This window comes from Passer montanus, unplaced genomic scaffold (assembly GCF_014805655.1).
Source record: "Passer montanus isolate IOZ18808 unplaced genomic scaffold, ASM1480565v1 scaffold72, whole genome shotgun sequence".
In the NCBI taxonomy this organism is placed as follows: domain Eukaryota; kingdom Metazoa; phylum Chordata; class Aves; order Passeriformes; family Passeridae; genus Passer; species Passer montanus.
The window spans coordinates 725,810-746,704 of NW_024372370.1; the positions used below are offsets into that span (position 1 = coordinate 725,810).

At 36.7% G+C, this 20,895-nt stretch overlaps 2 protein-coding genes across 9 annotated transcripts in view; one reads left to right on the forward strand and one right to left on the reverse strand.

Annotated features, from left to right (window-relative positions):
* Nucleotides 1-15,229, forward strand: part of FGF14 (fibroblast growth factor 14) — a 383,227-nt gene extending 367,998 nt beyond the window's left edge. For all 8 annotated transcript variants that reach the window (XM_039730467.1, XM_039730469.1, XM_039730475.1 and 5 more), the window contains 2 exons: nucleotides 5,710-5,908; nucleotides 8,450-15,229. In XM_039730467.1, coding sequence (XP_039586401.1) covers nucleotides 5,710-5,908; nucleotides 8,450-8,586 — 336 coding nt within the window. In that variant the 3' untranslated portion in view covers nucleotides 8,587-15,229. The remainder of the gene's footprint in view (nucleotides 1-5,709; nucleotides 5,909-8,449) is intronic.
* A 729-nt stretch (nucleotides 15,230-15,958) lies between these two features.
* The window catches only part of ITGBL1 (integrin subunit beta like 1), a 123,470-nt gene continuing 118,533 nt past the window's right edge, over nucleotides 15,959-20,895 (reverse strand). The window contains exons 10-11 of the mRNA XM_039730453.1: nucleotides 17,922-18,035; nucleotides 15,959-16,436 (exon numbers count right to left, since the gene is read on the reverse strand). Of these exons, the coding sequence (XP_039586387.1) occupies nucleotides 16,345-16,436; nucleotides 17,922-18,035 (206 nt within the window). The 3' untranslated portion in view covers nucleotides 15,959-16,344. The remainder of the gene's footprint in view (nucleotides 16,437-17,921; nucleotides 18,036-20,895) is intronic.

The following is a 20,895-nucleotide window of genomic DNA, read 5'->3' on the forward strand; positions in this document are numbered from 1 at the left end:
AACATTGAGAAAATTTCGTGTTATGGACCGGAAATATTGTGTGGGTTTTTTTTGTTTTGTTTTCCTATACAAGCATTTGTCAATTAGGTTTATTGTAATAAGGTAGTCTAACTCACCTAATTCAATGTGCAGCAAGTCATTGGAATATCAATTTAAGTGTATTCCAAGTGTCATGTGCAGGAGAAGCCTCCTGATCTTACAGGTTTTGCTGCACAAATACGTCTGTAACAAGGCCTTTTGCTGTTCCACCTCATTGCAGCTGTTTTCTGGGATCTCATAATTTCACACTTTGATCACTGCAGCATCTTCCCCTCCTGCACTGAGGAATACAGTGCTACCCCCACAGTCTCCGTTCAGAACTCTGCCACAAAGTTAATTTCCCACCTTGATTATTTTAACTTATTTCTCTTCTGAGTGCATTTTCCTCATTAAGCAGACTGCTTCTTTTCAACCTTAAGGCCAGTCTTCATGAGTCATTTCCAACCTTTCTATCCACTATTAAAATGTCATTTCCTTTTTTTTATTCCTATGTTGCTATCCTCTAACTCACAAAACACTTTTGTGCTGACTCTGTGCTGCTTTTCTCTCTCTGCAGAAATTTCCCATAAGCTTCCACAAAGCTTGTGTTGCCCTTTCTCCAGTCTGCCCTTAAGAATCCTTTGCCATCATTTCTACAAAAAAAAAAAAACACCTCCTACTGTGCTGATACCATTGATTGGATGTGTTGGTTTTTTTTGGGATTGTGAGGTGTTTGCATCAGGCAGATTCCACATGGACTGTACTTCCAAAGCTCTGAAGTCCTGTTCCATATCCTGTACTTTTAGTTGCAAGTAATGAATAGTATCAGGGATTTTTACAGTGCTTGATTAGCCTGCCTGTTCCTTGCTGGCAATCTCTTTGAGTTGGTATTGCAATTGTGTTTTCTGCCTGGCACCAAGGGGAAACTGCAGCTAGTCCAGCCTACAGCTGTGCTTTTCCTCCCTGGCTGATTAACAAGTCCTGTTGTGCCCATCTCCAGCAGAGTCTGCTGCCTCCTTGTTTGCTGCTGACTACAATTCAAGAGGATCTGCTAGCTTTATCACTTCTGTGAGCTGTAACTAATGCCCTTCTTTCATATATTTCAGAATAAAACACAAAACTAAAGAGGCATAAAGGTTCAGGACTAGAAGGTAGGAAACTTTTGTAGGAGCCCTTATTGTTGGTAGAGCTGACCATTGCAGAGCTGGATTCTTACGCTGTCCCTCGTGGTGTGCAGTGAAAGGTTACTTTTTGTTCAGTCCTGACACTAAATTATTGATTTACTGAACAGAAATATAGTTTAAAACTGCAGGTGTCCATTTAATTTTTAAACAATATCTGAAAGCTATGTGGCTAGTTGTGTTGTCATGCTAGTTTTGCTTTGTAACTCTGTGGTTCACAGTATATTCTTTCTGAGAACTGGAATAGGAAAATTCTGTGCTTTGTGGGTTTTATTTTGAGTGAAAGGTCATGACTAAGAATGGATATGTGTAACTTCTCTAAAGCTAACTAACTTGAACAAACTAAATTTTGAAATCATGGCAATGGGAAGTTACACTTTTAATCCATTCAAATATTTTCAATCACTCAATGGCTTGTGGGACAACGAAGTTTGCTGTACTTTGAGTTTGAATTACAGCCACAGTGCCATACTATTGATTGGCATTGAGGCTTAGCTTCATCATGTCAGACCTCAGCTTTTGATTGACAGGAATACATTACTTGGTAGGGAATTCACCTCAGTTGTCATCTGAATTACTTTCCAACAACCCCTTATATCTTTGTGTTGACATCACAAGTAACCTGAGCTCTTTTGTTCAGAAACTCACAGATTTGAAAAATGGATAATGAATCTTTTTATTTTATTTCTTTTGTGTTTTGTTCTTATATGGAAGTAGATTCTGATACCACCACATGATTTCATGGGGTGAAACCCCATTATTTTGAATACTATAATGCTGAGATTTGGCAATGCTGGTGGGACCCCCAAAACTAGGAACTCTGCAATGACAGAACTGTTGATTCCACAAGCATGAACTCGCAATATTTAATTAGCAATTAATGCTACTGCAGCTAGAATTAAAATATCTCCAAATAGTACTCACATCAATCAAAAATTTGGTGAGAATCTAGAAAAATATCCAAGTGAAAATTCTTCTCAGCAAAGTGTATTTTAACACATCCTTCACTTCTCTGGGACCCAGGAAGCTGTATCAGATTGCACCTCACAGCCAAAACACATTCCTGGGGTTTTGAAAATTGGCAGCTGGTATACACTTTATTCCTCAAATGTTTCTTTGACAGGATAAAAACACTTTTTATATAAAACTACAGGTTAAATCTGGGCTTTGACCTTGAAAGAGAAATTCTCAGCACAAGTTCTTGTTTGCAAGTCATATCTGGTTTTGCAATTTATTCTTTCACTTCCTAATACAAAATGTCCTGGTATCAAAACCCAAAAAGTCATTCTTGCAGGGAAGATCTAAATTATTCATGTCAGCTAGATGCAGATTTGGATTGCTTCAGGTTGGACACAGATAGGGAGGTAGCCTAGGGGAGTGTCCTCACCACTCAGTTCCCCTTATAAAACACCCTGTACTGCCTCTACCCCAACAATAGGTTTAAATAAAGTTGCCCGTGGATTATTTTTTTTAAGTCAGTGTTGTTAGCATATTAGTCATTTTCTGGGAGTTCTCACTGGGTTAAGGATAAGATATGCAGATCTAGATTTGACCTAGGTACATGCAAAACTATCACCTGAGGTGTTATGGTTACTTTACTGTAAAAAATACAGTAGTGATTTTCAGCCAGCTGAGTTGGTATCTGAGGCAAGACTTTAGGCATCACTCTTAACTTAGAAATATTCAATTTCACCTGAGCCCCAGGGAAGGGGTCATTTCAGAAGTCTTCTGATTAAGTCTTTCCTTAGAGGAACTGGTGTCTGCAGTTCAGTATAGTGATTGTCAGGTGTCTAATTTTCATTAATGAAAACTCCCCACACTGTTGGAACTATTAGCCTGTTTTAAAGGAACATATATTTAAGGGGCTTTTTGACTGAGAGTTTAACCCAGACAGAATAGCCTCCCAACATACTGGATGAATGCAAATTCCATCCAAAGCTGTTGTCCTACCTAAGTATCTGGAGTAGGATAGTTGCAGTAGTTTTAGGCAGAATACAGTATTTGGGTTTGACTCTTCCTTGTAGAAAAAAAAAATTAAAAAATCAGAATATTATTATGTTTTTTATGACTACATAGTAGTAATGATGCCAGTTTGTCCAGCCTATTAGACTGCAGCCAGGAGTAGCCAAGTGATTGCATTGCTATAATCTATACTTTTTTTTTTTTTAACTTGGTAAAGTAAATCCCTACCACTTCATATAATGTGACTGTCAGAAACACTATTACAATGCCAAAGAAATGAGAGAGGAAAGAAACTGGTTAGATTCAAGGAAGGGATATGAATTGAAGGAACCTTGTTTAAGTATCATAATGGATATTGTTAGGTAGAACATACAAGTAGTGTTTAGAGGCAGCCAAGCAGCTCTAGTACGGAGAAACATAGAATGACAAACAGCTTTTGTTTATAGCACAAAAAATGTGAGTATTGGCTAAGATGTAGTGTTTATGGTAATTGAGCTTTACAAGGAAGTAAAACTTCATGGGGAACACAGGGGGTAGCATTTTCAGTGAAGTAGGCAATAAGGAGAGCTGTGTAGGCATTTCCTGATTAGCATCTGCTGTTTCAACAGCCAAGGAACATGACTCGCATGTAAATGCTTGTGCTAAGCTTTAACAGGCATTCCCTCTAGCAAGCCTCCCTGCCTTCTGGTTTTATTTTGAGTCTCCTTGAGCCCTACTGTGACTTGAAATCAGTGGAGGAGAAAGGAGAGTAACACAAACAACAGATGTCTTAAAGTTTTGAACAGAGAGAGAAAAAGCCCCATGGCAAAGGAGACAGTGCAGTTAAGGTGTTTTCCTGTCATTAGTATTCAGTGCCTCTAGTACAGACTTTTTGTATTTTTGCATGTATATGTATACATATCCCTGTATATGCAGTTGGTATGCAGTTGTACACATGGTGGGTAAAGATGTGGTAGTGCAAAAAGATGCCCATTGCACAATTCAGAAATTGTTTTTGCATCCTGTAAGCGTCTGACCTGTAGACACTAAGTGTACTGCCTGACACAGCCAAAGCAACCTATTTTAGGGCAGGCTCACAAATTATTTCCAAGCTGTCCCCTGCTTCTAGTTTCTTGCTGCATAAAATACATAATTTTTTTTTTATTATTTTTATGTGAAGCTAATAGTGTGCCTGGCTTTCATCAGGACAGCTTTGCTTACAGGTGGTAACTTAATCCATGGCAGTACAAATACCATGTACCCCACCACATTAGGAGAACTAGATTGTGCACTAAGTGACATTCAGTGCACGTTCACAAAAGTCTTTAATCTGTGCTTTTTGGTATGGGAAACTGTGTCTTAAAGGACTTTGATTTCCAGAAAGTAAATCTGTGGCAGAAACAGCTGTTAAATTCTTACAATATGTAGGCAGCTGGGGATGGTATAGAGACCCTGAAAATACATTGCCTGCTGAGTGTTAACTCAGTACTGCATGGGGCCAGGAACAAAAAGAAATGGAAAAAAATACTGTGAATGGAGAAATGAAAAGATGTGAAGTTTCCAGATTTTTTTTTTCTTTTTTGGGAAAGATAACTAAAAGAAATATAAAGTATATTCAGAGCTGAGAACTTTGAGCTCTGAAATCTTAGCAAGCTACTTCCCCCTTTCCCACATCTACCCCCTCCTTTTGTGTCTTATTTCTTCTACAGGCTTAAGCAGATGGGTCCACAGACGGAAAATCACATTCACAAAGAATCCTATTTTCTTGTATATTTTAAATGTATATTTATTTGATTATTACTTGCTGGGTTTTTTCAAATAATTTTGGTAATTTCTATATCAATGTATATCCAAACTGTTTATTTTGTTAGTTACTTATGTTATTACTATATTTTTTTTAAATTATTAAATTATTTAAATACAGACATTTATGCTTAGATTAACCTATACAGAGTTTAGGACAACTACTGTTACTGAATGTGACTTCTGGAAAAAAATTCCAGTTTTGGAATGAATGCTGAGGATGGCAGTAGGAATTACTATTCTTTGCCCAGAAATTTGTACATCAGAATAGCATTTACCTATGGTGGTGTTTTCCTGGACTACAGGGAATGCTGGATATTACAGTATGTTGGTAGCAGCACTATAAGTATCAAATATTAGTTGTGTTAAATGAGAGGGAGCTTGCTGCATTAGGTTAAAACAGAACAACTGTTATCTCATTAATGCTATTTTTGCATAGACTTTCTTAATCTTTATAAGGCCATCCTATCAGAAAAAGCATAATAACAATAATTATGCCTGTATTTTAAATAGTACTTTTATGCCTGTGTGGCTTTCTTTCTACTTTAAAAATATACTGTCTCTGTTGTACAGATGGGTAAACTGAGGCATGCATGGGAAGTGAAATAAGTTCACTGGAGGTCTTCCAGACAAAGACAGAACTCCTGATTCTACATAAAGTAGAATCTTAAGTCATATATAAAGCTTACCGCAACGTATTTTTAAGTTAACATAACAAATTCTGCACTTTAGAGATACCGTTTAACATTTGTTTTCCTTCCCACAGGAACTTTTTACACCAGAGTGCAAATTCAAGGAGTCTGTTTTTGAAAATTATTATGTAATCTACTCATCCATGCTCTACAGACAACAGGAGTCCGGAAGGGCCTGGTTCTTGGGGCTGAACAAAGAAGGGCAGGTCATGAAAGGAAACAGAGTGAAGAAAACAAAACCAGCAGCTCATTTTCTACCCAAGCCATTGGAAGGTGAGGCTCAGTCCATCTCTGGCAGACTCTCCTATATGTCTCACAAGAAGGGGGAATGGTTTCCAAATTGCCCTTACTGAATATGCATGTCTCACACAGGAGCCAATCCCACTACCACTCCCAAAATTTCATGGAGCAGTTTTGTGCTTCCCTGTAGTGATGCTACAAAGGGCATATGGAAAAACATTTTTCCAGGGACTAAGTGGTCATTCTACATAAAAAGAAATCTTTTGTGGAATAGCATTGTGTTGTTTTAAAATATTCCATTGTTAGGGATAAAAACAGTTGTGAATCTTGCAGTGAGAAAATAGTCCTTTCATTAGGCAGAATGAGATAATGAATATTGAAGATTGGGAGTTATAAAGGGAATGGATGAAATGTCAGCATTTTAAATTAAAAGCTTTCTAATTCAAAACACAAAGGTCTCTCTATAAAATAAATCATGATGTATTACTATGCCAAGTGGTGTAATGTAAGTTGGCCTTTAAAACAAGATAGGAGCAAATAACAATCACAGTAACCTTACACACCAAAATGATGTCACATTTTCTGAAAAATCCATTAATATCTTGAAACTTTGGGTTATCCTATGTATTTATATATAAATACATATATATGTATTTATACGCTGCCTTTTGCTTCTTGTCCTGATGGCGCTACTTATTGTTCTAATTCTTGCACATAGCCTCTGAAAATAGTCGTAGTCATTCTGAAAATTATCTCATTTCTTACCATCTGAAAACACATATCTGAGTAATGTTTTGGTTAGCAATCCAATTTCTTTTGATATTTAACTTAAAATTTTTGCTAGAAGGATCAGTTTGTCAAGTACTTTAGTTTCATCATAAGGAAAGAATCAGAATAAACTTATGTTTATTTGAAGTCAGGCTGATAGCTTTGTGTTTTCCCTGTCTTGTGAAAGTTTACAGTTGTTTCATAAGCTCTCAACAATACTAATAATTTATATCTTGATCTTTCTATAGTAAGGCTTATAGGGAGGGAATGCCAGTGCATTTTTTTAAAGCAATGCAAATTCATATATACTAGGAAAGAAGTTACTTTTTTAAAACAATGTTTGGATGATCAGACTTCATTAAAATAGCTTAGACAATGCTTAGAAATAACTTGATTTACATAGTCTATGAGAATCATCAAATATGACAGCTCTGCTATATAATTCCTTATTTTATAGTTCCATTTCATGTTGTTCAATGCAGTAATTTTGTAGGTCACAGTGTTATTTCAGCAAGCTCTTTTAATTAATCAGCTAAATGCCCTAAACACATTTATGGGCCACTATGAAGATATAGATCATAACCAGCCTTATGTACTCTAGAGAAGACATTTAATTTTTGTCTTTAAGAAGCTATAAAAGGATTTAGATTATGCCACTGGAAATGTTAGAACAAGTATTTGATTAGTTAATGATGCTATGGGGCCCTTTACATTTATTATGAAACTTCACACCACCAAAGATCAAGGTCAGTACTTTGATGCTCCAGCCTCCTACTCTAATTAGCCAAGGGATGAAGGAATTGTGCTCTCTGTGGTAGCACACACCCAGTCTGGAAATCAGTGTGATGATTAATTCCTTTGACTGCTGTGACACCTCTTTTAACATTGCTCTGATATAAATAAATGCAACTGAAGTTAGGTATAAGTGGAAATATTACCTGATAGAGTGACATGGAAAATGAAATTGAATTATCCAAGAACATTAATCATTAAGGCAGCTTAATGCTTGAACTGTGTAATTGAATACATGTATTTCCCTCAAAGGATTTGAAGTGGTTAGATAGAGACTGAAGCCAAGGAAAAAACTTCTAATTCCTCTGAGAATTTAGTTAATAGTTTAATTTGGAGTCTTCTGCACTTGTACATTCAGTGGAGATCAGTGGCTACTGCATATGTTTTTGGAAATGAGGTAGGAAAAACCCCAAACAACTTTTATACTTTCCATATATCCTGGACATTTCTTCAGGGCACACATGAAGAAAAGACCATGGCCAAATTCCTCAGATTTGGAAGACTGATGTACATGTAATTTTGTGGAACTGGACACTAGCCTAGTCTTGCAATCTATGACTAAGAAAGAACACTTAAGGCTAGACAACTGCATTGTACAATCCTATTTTTTAATTACAATCTGTCTTAACACATTTTACTTCTAAAAGCTTGCATGTTTATTTAATGTTTATTTAAGGGTTGAATATACATACACATGGGTATACACATGTACGATTTTGTGTGCTTTATGCAAAGAAAGAACACTAGTTTTTAATTTCCAAGAAGATATAGTATCCATTAAATGAGCAAGAATGCAGTTTCCTACTGCATTTTTTTAGTCAGATGCAGAAGAAGTGTGAGAATTTTGGAGGGTCAAGCAATTCTATCAGTCGTCAGTGGTGCAAAACCAGCATATTAAACAGTTTTTCCTCTTGGTATGCAAGAAAAACGTAGAAAATTAATCATATTTGAGATGAACTCTCATATGTGATACATTGTTTAAAATGCTTCTCCCTTTCTCTTCCTTCCTCTCAGTTGCCATGTACCGAGAACCATCTTTGCATGATATTGGAGAAACAGTGCCAAAGGCTGGGGTAACTCCAAGTAAAAGCACAAGTGCATCTGCAATAATGAATGGAGGCAAACCAGTGAACAAGAGCAAGACGACATAGCCAGATCCTCACAGGTGTTGTGACTTTACTGAGTCCCAAGTACAAGTTGAGTGATTTATCCTTGCCCTCAGACTTCCCCTCAGCAGTGTCTGTGGATCAGCTTGTGGCAAGTCACCAGCTTGCCCATTCCTGTTTCTGAACTGAGTTGTTGCAAGTGGATAAATCTCAACATGTAGCTCCACCACAACGAGAAGACACCTGGTTGAACCAGCTAAACTCAGACCATGGAATGCCCTACCAGATATTGGAATGCCTTTTTAATATCTTTTCTGTGACTGTGACACTTCATGTGAATGACATACTTCACAAGTACACTTGATACCTTGCCTGCTGACAATTGCCCATAATCCCTTTTTGAGTCCAGTTTCAGCAAAATCCATGTGTTTAAGTTCTATTTTGTAGCACACAAATAATCAAGTAATTTCTAGTTAGATGCTGTAAACCTGTGCTATTATGGATTTCTCTTCTTCCCTTTTTTATAAGGCTGCTCGCTCCACTGTTTGTGACCTTTTGCAGGGATTGTGTTTCTCTATAACTTAAGTGTTGCCGGTGGCTTAGTTTTGAAAGCAATCAGGGAATCAGGAAGCCTTCAAAAATCTATTATTAAAAATTATATCTATAAAGAATAGGATCATTGTCTCTGGCTTAAAATATTGATTAAATGTGAATACTCTTTAGTAACAGATACTGTGCTTCTGAGGTTGGCATTAAAGTGGAGGGAAGAGTGTCAAACACAACCAATGGGGAGTTTTCTGAAACGTGTGTTTGGCATCCCCCTATAGTTTCTTTTTGTGTGTGTGTTTTATACATATCACAGGCTTACTGGTAATGGTAACATTTGCCTTGCCCAGCGAGCAAGACCCACTCATTTTTGGAAAAGTGGGTCCAAAGAATTTTGTAGGCCTTGTAGGTCTGAATTAAGGCTCATTTTTCATCTACTAAATCTTCATTGTTTGAAAAACAACCACCACCAATAAAAGAAAAAAAAAAAAGTAAGACTAATCAGAATTGCGCTACCTAAATCCATTTCAAATATAATCCTTTCCTGTTTTTAAGGAACTGAACTTAATGCCATTGTTATTTTTGGCTGAATCCCACACCTACTTAGCAAAGCATGGGCAAGGATGTTGTTGTGTTCTTTTTTGCAGCACCAATGCAAAGGGTAGTTAAAAATTATAGTTTAATATTTCTGGTGTTTTAAAAAAAGACGTTTTAAAACTGGACATATTACAAAACTTTATTTTTATTTTTAGCTAAGCATGCAAGTCCAGTCCTATGTATTTCACTGATATCCCAGTATGTACCTCCACCCAGCTTCCTAGGATAACATGCCCACCAAATTGCTAGATTGAAGGTGCCTTGCCTTGATCTCTATATACTGTACTTTCTCCTACATGAACCTAGAAGAAATCAAAAACATAAAATTGAAGCCTTGGATCATACTACCAGGAACAACATCAACCCTTTGAGTTTGTCACTTGTGAACAATTAAGCCAGTGTTGAGGGGGATGAAGGAGGGCGGGGGAAAGATTTAGAGAATGCCATAGAGATGCCACTGAGGTTTTTGGACACTTAGTCACAGGCTTTCAGAAGACGAAAAATATAGGCACTCTCTGTATGCTTAAGAAGGAATTTGTTTCTTAGAAATGGCAGCAAAGTTCAAACTGTATCTCAGACTGGAAAACTGTGTGGCAACACTCTCTTGGCCTCTTGCTGTTACCTTGATATTTTAAGACAAAAAGAGGAATCCATCCGTTCCTTTTTTAGCACTGTATTTCTGGCAAATTTTTTTATCACATCTTTGTGCTGAAGTCCCTGACAGGGACTTCTGATTATTTCAAACTCCCTGTCTGCTCAGCTGAACAGTCTCATTCAGTCTGAATGAACTCTACATACTAGTTTTCAAATGTGTTCTGTTTTTATAAGCAACATTTAGTGCACTCTTCAAGGAGGCTACCGTAAAGCTGCTAAATTCTAGATAAACTTTTTTCTGTAGGTCAGACTTCTTTTTGTATGTCTGATATGAGAACAGCAAGATAATGCTTGATGTTGGGTCTTTCTAGGGAGGGAATGAGTTAAGCATGAAGCCCTCTATCCATGTAGAGAAAAAAAAATACAAACCTAATCTAAAACTGTGATAAAAATGCAAAGCAACTTTGACTTAAGACTGTGCCCTTGCCTGCTAGCACAAAATCTGAGTGCGCAGGGAAAACAACACTTTATTAAAAACTTCGGTGTGCCCTTCTCGTCCCATCTGGTCCAGTGGGATTTGTGCACCATCCCTGAGAAAACAAAATCAAACCAAAGCAACTCAGATGGCGAGCTGGGGGCTTGCTCTGTGCTGCAGGACCCAGGAGAGGCAGCAGCCTTGACGCTGCACTGGAGCTGGGTCCCGCCGTGGCCCCAGGCCTTCCTGCAGCTGTAAGAGGAGAACTTCACAATATTTCAAGTAAGATAAAACAGCTGAAGGCTACATTCTCTCTCACCTGATTCATGGGGAGAGAATACACGACTTCATGTCCCATTCAGCTGTCTTCTTATACACCCAGTGTAAGAGTCTGAGGAGAGACAGGGCTGGAGACCAGGCTGAGCCATGCAAGGAGGATCTGGTTCATTGCCTGATCCTATTTAAACATTGTTTTCAACATTAAACTTTTGGTCCTGAGTAACTATGATCTGTGAACCACTATGGGAGGCTATAATTAAGGGCAGATTTAATTTATTTAAGCAGTTAGTACATACTGGAAATACAGCTTTTTTGCCTTTTTTTTTTAATTATTGTTTTCTGGTTTTGTTTCTGTGGGCTAAATTCATATGAGTGTTTAATCCAATGATTTAATGTTCTAATTTTTTTTTCTACTATCTGTTTAAACATAACACAGGTATCTCTGTGCTTTGTTTCCTCCCTTTAATTTTGTCTTGTCTCATCTGTTGCATGGAAAGAGTATGACAAGGATGAACTAACTGCATGTTGTAGGTTGTGTCTGTCAAAGAACTGTTGGTCAGTGTTACAAATTTACATACATATATGCAAAGAGTTTGTCTGCATTGTATAGTTTGTGTTTATTCTTATTTGTTGTATACACAGATTCAACATGATGAATAAAACATTTATATGAAGGCATACTGGAAACCAACAGAATAGTTTATGTAAGAAGTAGACTGTGCAAAGCATCATTTCACTGGCCACAGGATGGTGAAACTTCATGTAAATAGGTTGGCAAACTCAGTTCTCCCCCTTTACCATGCCAAAGAAAATTTCAGCTCCTTAATATAATACCTCTCTTGCTGTTCTCCAGGATGAGACTTCACCATTTTCTTCCCTCTAAAATTAATTTTGCTGTTAAGTGAAAGCTGTTTTCAACTGTCTGTTACTACTAAAGTACTGTATAGTAAACCTGATGGAATCAATTTGTATTTACAGACTGGGGTTTTTGTACTTACATGTGCAGCTGTCCGTGAATCTGCAGCGTTCCAGGTCTTTTGCATGCTTGCATTGTATTTTGTTCTTCTGGGTTTTCTCTAATCTCTGAGAGACTGTTCACCCTGAAATCTAACCTCATCTTGCCATTTTATATGTTAACACTGCACAAAGTCATTTGTCTTTCTTTGATCTGTATTTCATCTACAGTTCTATTTGGCAAAATCTGTCATTTGGCAAACACCTGCACAGTTTTAGAGATCCACTTTTGAAGAGATATGAACTACTTCAACAAAGCACCATTTTGCTGTACTTCAAAAATTTTGTAAATTCACAAGAATCCTTATGAGATTGCTCACATGATAGAGCCTATGGAAGGGTCTCTAGCTCCTTTTAAGTGCTTTGTAGTTCACATAACAGCTTTTGCTTAATTTTTCTGGGTTTTTTTAGCCATTCTCAATTGATTTTTTAATGTACTGTCGTTTTCATAAATGTCAGTTCTTAATAAACCCCTCCCAGGCCCTCCCCTTCACCAGATATAAAGTACAGCAATTCACTTTGACTATGGTTATGTACCTGAAACAATACTAAGAGCCCTGGCTTTACATACATGTATATGGGGAAACTTTTTGTCTTGGTTTAAAACTAGTTTAAGCAATGAGGTATGAAAGCAGCCAGTTTGGTCCATGCAGTAAAAGCATATCATGATGACCGATCTGTTTATTGCTATAAAGATTACATTATTCAGCTACATTCAAATGGGAATGGAAGCAAAATTAGACTACATAAGAAGGTTCTTTTTCTTTTAAATGGCCCTTTAGATAAATTCATATTTCATGCAATGCATTCTAAAATGTTTAATAACAGGGTTTGTTTTCTGTGATGACTAATGCAAATGCTATGACTTCTTTTTAAAGATGTAATAAATTTTTTTTGTTCAATTACTTAGTCACAGAAATATTCAACTTAGCTTCCTTCATCCCAGCATCTTTTAGCTGTATCATTTAGCTACAAAGTGAGATGTCATTCTGCAAAGAAGCAAGGACAATATATCAGAAAAGTGAGAGCAGGTACATGATCAAATGCATCTATGTGTTTCTAAGAAAGAATATAGCCAGTAGAAAAAAAAGGATCACAAGCAGGTTAATAAATTATAGAAGTAAATTAATCCACAGGTTTTTTATAGGTGATCTTACAGATATGTTATACACAATAGGTGTAATCCTGCAAGTCTATTATAGAAGCACTGGCACACTTCTGGATTGTGTTCTTTCTCACATAAGAAGAAAACAAGGCTGTAATATCTTTTTGTTTATAAGATTTATCAATCTAATCAGTAAAAAGACCCCTTTTATCCAATTTGGTTTTGCCTTTTGCCACAGGCCTGGAAGCAGGTTTTTACAGTCACTAGCAATGAAAAATCAAGCATTAAGTTTTACTTTCTTATGCCTCTTCTTGCATTTACAGTTTATGTATCTGGAATTCCCATCACAGGGAATGACATAAGGGAAAAAGATAAAAATTTAGTAGTACAACTATTATATTCAAATATGTGGAATAATAATCTTAGTCCTTCTGATTTCATTTTTCTAGAGAGGAAATGAGCCACAAAACAGATATGCTGGGTGTCACATCACCAGTTACCTCAGCAATAAGAGCAGGGGAAATATTTAAGCAACATTATAGGAAACAAAAGAAAAATTGGAAAATAATGTCTACATTCCATTCTTAGTAGTCTTAGTTAATACTTTAATGTTTATAGTAATAGCACCATTTTGTTTGATAATTGCATTTAAAGGAACCACGGAGAGTAGCTGTCTTAGATATTCTGACTTTTTTCCATATGTAAGTTAAAAACAACTGGGATAACCCTTTTTGAAATGCTATGGCTACATAATCCATCCAGTAGTCAAAAAGGTTGGAGCTGATTGGTATTAAAAATTCAAAGTAAAAATTACTTTATACTCTTGAAGTATATAAATTTAAAATTAAAGCAAGTGACAAAAATGCATCAAATACAACACTGGAACCACCTAAAGAATTGTTCTTTTATATATGAATGAGTACCTGAAATACCAGAGCTGATCTACAGTACATATAGATGTTTTGATGCTATGAAAACAAGTCAAAGGCATCTACTGACACCAGAACAGAGTTTTGATTATGTAGTATTTTCTTAATACAGTACTAAATATAAATGGAAGGAAAGCAAGGAGAACTTTGTATCCTTCATTGTTTACATTCTGATTCAGCAGAAGAATGTATATGCAAAAAACCAAGTGATTATGAGATGATTCAGGTCAGCGGTATTCATTATTCATAAATATAAATAAATGCAACAGTTTGTGCTCTCCAAACAGTAAGGTTGGCAAAATGCATATATGCTAAAACTTAAGAAAATATTCCGGTTGAGCTCCATGGAGTTTTAGGGTTTTAAGTATAAAATATCAATTACAGTTTGAAGATGAATTTTACTTTGAGAGCTCTTTATGCGTTATGAATACAGTTTAGAACTCTGCCTGATACTTTGGTTATCTGGCAAGAGAGTAGCTAGCAGCTTTGGGATGTATGTCTAGTTATTTATCTGCGCAGCTTATATATAAGTTGGATGTTTGGTAATGGTACTCCCTGAGAATATGGGCTTCACGAACTTCATTTTTAGAAAGAATAGAGGTTAAGAGGAAAAAAAAAAGTGGTAGTTAAAGAGCAAGCTATATGGGATGGGGGAATAATAAAGCAGTTAAATAAATTAATTTGAAACTTTGCATTCTATCCCATTTACCATTGTATTTTCCTATTTCTAAACTGTCCTTTCTAAAAGAAACGTAATTTCTAGAGTAATAATGGAAATACTTTTTTTTTTGTTAATACATAGTTTCATTATTTCTGAGTCATGCACCTCTTCAAAAATCAGGACCTTGGCACCTAAACTACAATGTTAAAGTTTGGTACCTAAAAGAAGTATTTTTGAGCCATTTAATCAATTTCTTGCTCAATCATGGTTTCACAAAATGTAAACACTTTTGAAACTAAAATGTATATTTCATTTTTTTTGCTCTAAAGAATTCAAGGGCTGCCAAATCTACATGTACAAAAAAATAAGAGACTCGTATGTAAATAAGTTAGGGAAGTCCCAATAGTTGTGCATCGTTCATAACTCAATGTGAATTTCACACTGAGCAGCATTTCACCATTGGAAAATAAAAATAAAATTTTTGTTCATACCACTGGTTTGTTTGTATTTACTGTATTGAAACTTTAATTACTTTGTTGACATTGTCCAAATATCTTTGGCTGAGACCAAGCTACTGCATAGCACAGATGATTTTTCAAGTCAGTTGACTTCAGGTTCCCCACTTCTATGAAAGCAGTTAAATTCAGTGAATTCCATGTGTGACAGGGCAATCTGTCTTGAACAGTAATTTCTAAGAGTAAAATCCTAAAATTACTAACATAAAAAATTGCAATTGCTTTACATGTAGGAGGCAGCTGTAGACACATAGAACGGTGCAAGAGAAGTACATGTGAGTTGCAGAATACATATGCAGAATAGGCAATCTTACTTTTATATTTTTATTAGTTTCACTCCATATGTTTCTATAGGTTATGTATTTTAAAGTATTGTAATATGTAGATGAGATAACCAACTTAGTGATATATCAACCACAGAAACTAAAAGTTCTCCTGTGGAAAAGGTTCCCATTCAAACATTTTGGGTCTTCAGTCTATGAGTGTCACATAATTGGACCTCACTTACACAACTGACCAAGTAAAAAATCATTAATATTTTTATAGGCTTCTTTACATTTTCTCTCAATTTATGAATTGGTTAATAATCAGGATTGTTGGGAAGAAAAAAACAGGCCAAATAATGTCTTTTTCAAATACCATAAAACAAATCAAACTAATTATTTGACAATATTCCACTAGTGCTACTCTTCTACAGATGAATTGTTGCATACTGACAAGGAGACATGACAACCAAGTAAATATTGTTAAAAAAGGGTCTTCTTATACCATTTCCTCAGGTTGCTCAAAGAAATAGTCATTACAGGTATAATATTGGTTCCACTGAATTTACAAAAAATCTGTGGAGAAGTTCCATAGGTCAGTATTTTATTACTTCACCCTCTAGAGCCTGGGCTGTTGTGCTCCCTTTTTTAGTTTTCTGATGCATTTCTTTAAGGAGGAGATCTTCAAATATGTTCTAAGGTATTTACAACCATGTATGTGTGTGTTCATGCATACCCACACCCAGATACTTCTGAAATTAAATGTCCTAGCAGCCTAAAGAAAAACAAACAAAAAATAACCTCCTCAATCTTTGACATCCTCCATTAAGGATATTCTCTCCCCAGCCAGATTTCACAAGCATTTCCATTCCATCCTTCCCAGCACTCACAGTTTCCACAGCTACAAACACCGTTACCTAGAATAGAATGAATAAAGGACAATTATAATAATTGAAATGTACTACATTAAAATGTGTTTTATGGGAAGTAAAAAGCTATGCTAAAGTAGATGTATTGTTCCTTTATTGTCCCGTTTTTCCTTTGGAAGGAAGCAATTACTGTACCATTGCATTAAGAAGCCACCCCACACCTATACTTATATGGCATTAATAGCATGTTCTCAATAATGCCATCAGCAGTATTGCAAATATTGAAACTGTGTATGGTGGAGTGTAATTGTGTACACCAGTGTTTGTACCCAGCTGGTGAGGCTAAGTGTTCACACTGTGCCTCCAGGTAGAAAGAAAAACAAGATTAACTATTATTCATAAAGAAAAAAGCCATTAAAAGCTATCAACAGATTACCAATTAAACCATGGCTTTGAGCATGAAAACTTTAAACTTAAAATCTCAGAAGTGCTATACAAATAAATCCTGTCTCAAACTCTCTATTAAGTGAAAAATGTCCTGGCCCTATTTTGCACCAGTGGAACAGTCGAGACCCATCTATTAATTTTATTTAAATACTTTCATGACCCTTGGATGCTCAGTTTGAGACCTCTATAACCTTTGTATCTATGTAAACTCCTCTTCCTTCTGACTTTATGAAGATCCATGATTGGGCATTAGAGCTACAGATAAGGCTCATGTTCCTGCTATACTGGGTAGTTGCCTCCAGAAAATGACCCTTGCTAACAGGGCTAGCTGGAAGACACAATTTACTAGTGTCAGCCTTCCCACTCTCACTCTAATAGGCTTCCAGAGCTCTTCCACATCTAATAATTGCTCAGCAAAGATTTTCTAAAATTAAGATTTGTAACAGGAAGCAGCCAGTGAGTTAATTTAGCAATTCCCATGCTACTTCTTGTCGCAAGGGTTTGTTGGCAGCCTGCCCATTTCTATCGACATCTGCCACCTGCGTATTCAGACAATATTAAGGTGAAGCTGCTTGAATCACTTACCATCACGTCATAAGAAAAGCTATCAGCTATTCCAGCCTCCCACCAACAACTGTCTGATTGCTAGGAAGCTCTCTTAACCCACACAACTTTGCCCCTAACCTGTAAAAATCTATTTTACTAACCCACCAGTGAATTTTGTCTGTGACTTAAATGCATTTCACACATGGAATGTCTAGTAAAAGAGCAAAGGCTAAGGAAACCATAATGATGATACTGTGTTCCTTGCCAAAAACCAATAACTTGTAGTCTATTGCAGAGAGAATTGTTGATAGATACCATAGCTGGCTTACTTATTTAAATTCATACTCAGGCTTTTAACTGTTGTTTTGAAACCTTAAGTTGATCATTGCACTGCATGAAGAAACAATTACAGCAGGTTTGAATAACCAGCAAATGTGCTTCATCCTTCAGTGGGGAAAGGAGAAGCTGGGCTTTGTCTAACATAATTCCCATCAACTCAGTTTGTTTCCTGAAGCAATTAAGTGTTAGCCTGTACTGCACCTGTGCAAATGAGACCATCATGTTTGTCACAGTCTCTGTCATCGCATTCACAGAAATCACCCGAAATGTACCATTCCTGGGGTGAACAGATGCACTTTCCACAGTGGCAGGAGCCTGAAATCACAAAAATTATTACTCACAGTCAAAGAGTATTGGCACATTCAGACTAGAAAATAACAACCCAAGTCACACATATGCACACATACGCACATGTGCATGTGCACAAAATTGCTGCCTAAGAGGCTGTTGCATAAAAGAAAATAATCAAGCTAAAAGCCTTTTGAATGAAAGGATTCTTTTGGCATGAGTTTGAGTATGATGGGATGTTACTACGAATAGCTTTGATCCTGCTATTTCAATTAATCAGGACGCACATTTTGAAGCTTTCTTTTGGTTTTAGAGACCTACAATCAGGGCTTCTCTCCCCAGTAACTTCTTTTTTTTTTTTTTTTTTATTTTTTGTACTAGCAAAGCTGAAATTGTCCCCAACCCATTGTTACTGAAGGCAGTACAATCACACCCAGGAAGAAAATAGTCCTCCTCATCTAAAGCTTTTAGGGGTAAGTTCACAAAAGACCAGCAGTGCCCAAGACTAACATCTATAGACCCCCAAAATCCTCACCACCACAAATGAAGCTATGAAACTTCTCCACCTCCTATGGACTTACTGAACATTTTCTCTAGGTCAGAAAGAGTTTGTCCACATAATGGCAATCGGCTCGTTCCTTCAGTGCGCCTTAACACCCCTTGTTGGGACAAGCTGCTTTCCTTCTCAAGGATGTCAGGCCACACCCTCACGGACAAAGCAGGGACTGTGTGGTCAAATTCAGGTGATGCCATAACCCATGGAGCACCAGAAACCTCCCTGAAGAGAAGACTCTGAGACATCCTTACTCTCAGGAGAAGGTTTGTGGCTCTGAATCGTGGACAGTGACAGGTGCCCCTGGACAATCATGTGTCAGGAAGCCTGAGAAGAGTGTGAGAGAGGCTTTTCTGCAACTAGAAATACCACAAGGAGATGGTAATTCTTCCTGAATGATTCCAGCATTTGGCTGAAAAGACTTGGCTTTTACAGATCTCATCTTCAGTGGTCTGGCCCTATGCAGATTTCAGACGTGTAAACACTGAAGTGGGGATCTTACTAACTGCTAAGCAAAAATCCTTTTGTGGACCTAGCCTTAAAAGGGGTAACAGCAGAAATCTATGTTAAAAAAAAATTTAAAAACTCAGATAAATTATAGCAAAGAATATGTGCAAAATGTTCAGGGGCTGAGTTAAAAAATCTCACCGAAGAAGCTGTTGACCTTTTACAAAAGATGCTTATAAATGAGTTAAATTCACTTGAAAATCCTAGCCTCCTGAAATATTTCCAGAATCATTCCATTAAAGAATCACCAATGTGTTGAATGCAGTATTACAGAAAAAATATATAGAAGGAAGCTTGTTTATGTCAGAATATAAGCTAAACAGAATTCATGGCTTACTCAACAGGGCCTGAGCCAAAGCCTATAAAACTTGCTTTTCCATCTTCCCACTTTTTTCAGTGACCTCTGAATAAAATCCATAGTAACAACCCTAATATACTTAAAGAAAAAAAGTTGCATCTGTTGATAGCAACCAATTTTCCATTGCTTTTCCCGTAAATACTGAAGCTTAATTCTTGAAATCTTCAGAATAGCCTCAGCAGAGTATCTAATTTGTAATTAAATATGTAATTTAATGCTTATTTAAAATTCACAAAAATTAACTCATTGCCTAATTTTAGGGAAATGCTTTAACTTGTAACATATGGAACATGTATGCCTCTTTAGGAAGAGCTAGTGATTAGAACATTTGAGGATGGAAGTATTTGATTAAGCATCTACTTTTTTCTGTGGGTTCTGAGTGCTGCTTACAGGGCCACTGGCATAGAAAATACTGACATTCCATACAAGGATCAAAAATGCTGTTGTATAAGGAGGCAGTGGAGGATAGCATATATATCACAGGGTTGCTCTATAAGAGGTACACTAAGATATACTTGAGGGTAATTTAACCAAATACCTCTGTTTATATAAACTGCAAGGTACTGACATCTGAAAACAATGAGGATTTTAGTGAAATTACAACAGTTTTTAAGAGTATTACACTGTAATAAGCCTGAAGTGATTCTGCATCAGCAAGCACTGATCCTGCTACTGAGGGATGCCCACAATGTTTAAAACTGTTTTGCAGAAGATACAGCAAATTTAACACCAAGTCAAGCAAGGAAGATAAGGCTCCAAAATGCAAAATCTGTTAGGGAAACAAATGTATCGAGTCTTTTCCCTGAACAGGGCATGCTGCTCTGGGAGGCTCCTCAGTTTAATTGAGTCTAATGAGTTGCAGGGTGTTTCCTGGGATCCCAGCCAGATCCTCTCGGATGGGATTTGGCTCATTACCTTGCCCACATCCTGCACCGTTACAGTCACCATGTACAGCCCTATCTTTACTGCCAGGGAGGCAGCAGCGTGGTGGGTGTTGCTGTTTTCCTTGGGAAGAGCTTTTGCTACAGGTGGCACAGTCAGCGAGCCAAGATTCTGAAAACAGCCTAGGAATGTGGATGCCCAACTTTGCTTATATTAGCAGAGTGCAATTTTCTGATAGTGTTCAGCAGTTATCTGCTGAGAACCAGGACTCTTCACAGTCTTTTAAAACCTATATACAGAAACTCAAGTTATCCTCAGTCCATTTTAGCACTTGCATATCATGGCTAGGTTTCCAACAAAAATGGAAAAACCATCATTAGTGCACAGGTTCAAAATTCCCTTTTATTTGACCAGTAATAATTTTTTTTTTCTCATTGTAATGAATCAGAAAGAAAAATTTGCCATTTTAGTTCCTGGATAATGCTTCACTGTCTATGAAAAGTGTTTTAAACTATGGCTATCCAGTAAGATGTGATTTCCAGATACATAACTTAGCATCAGGAATAGATTTGGGGGAAAAAAAAAAA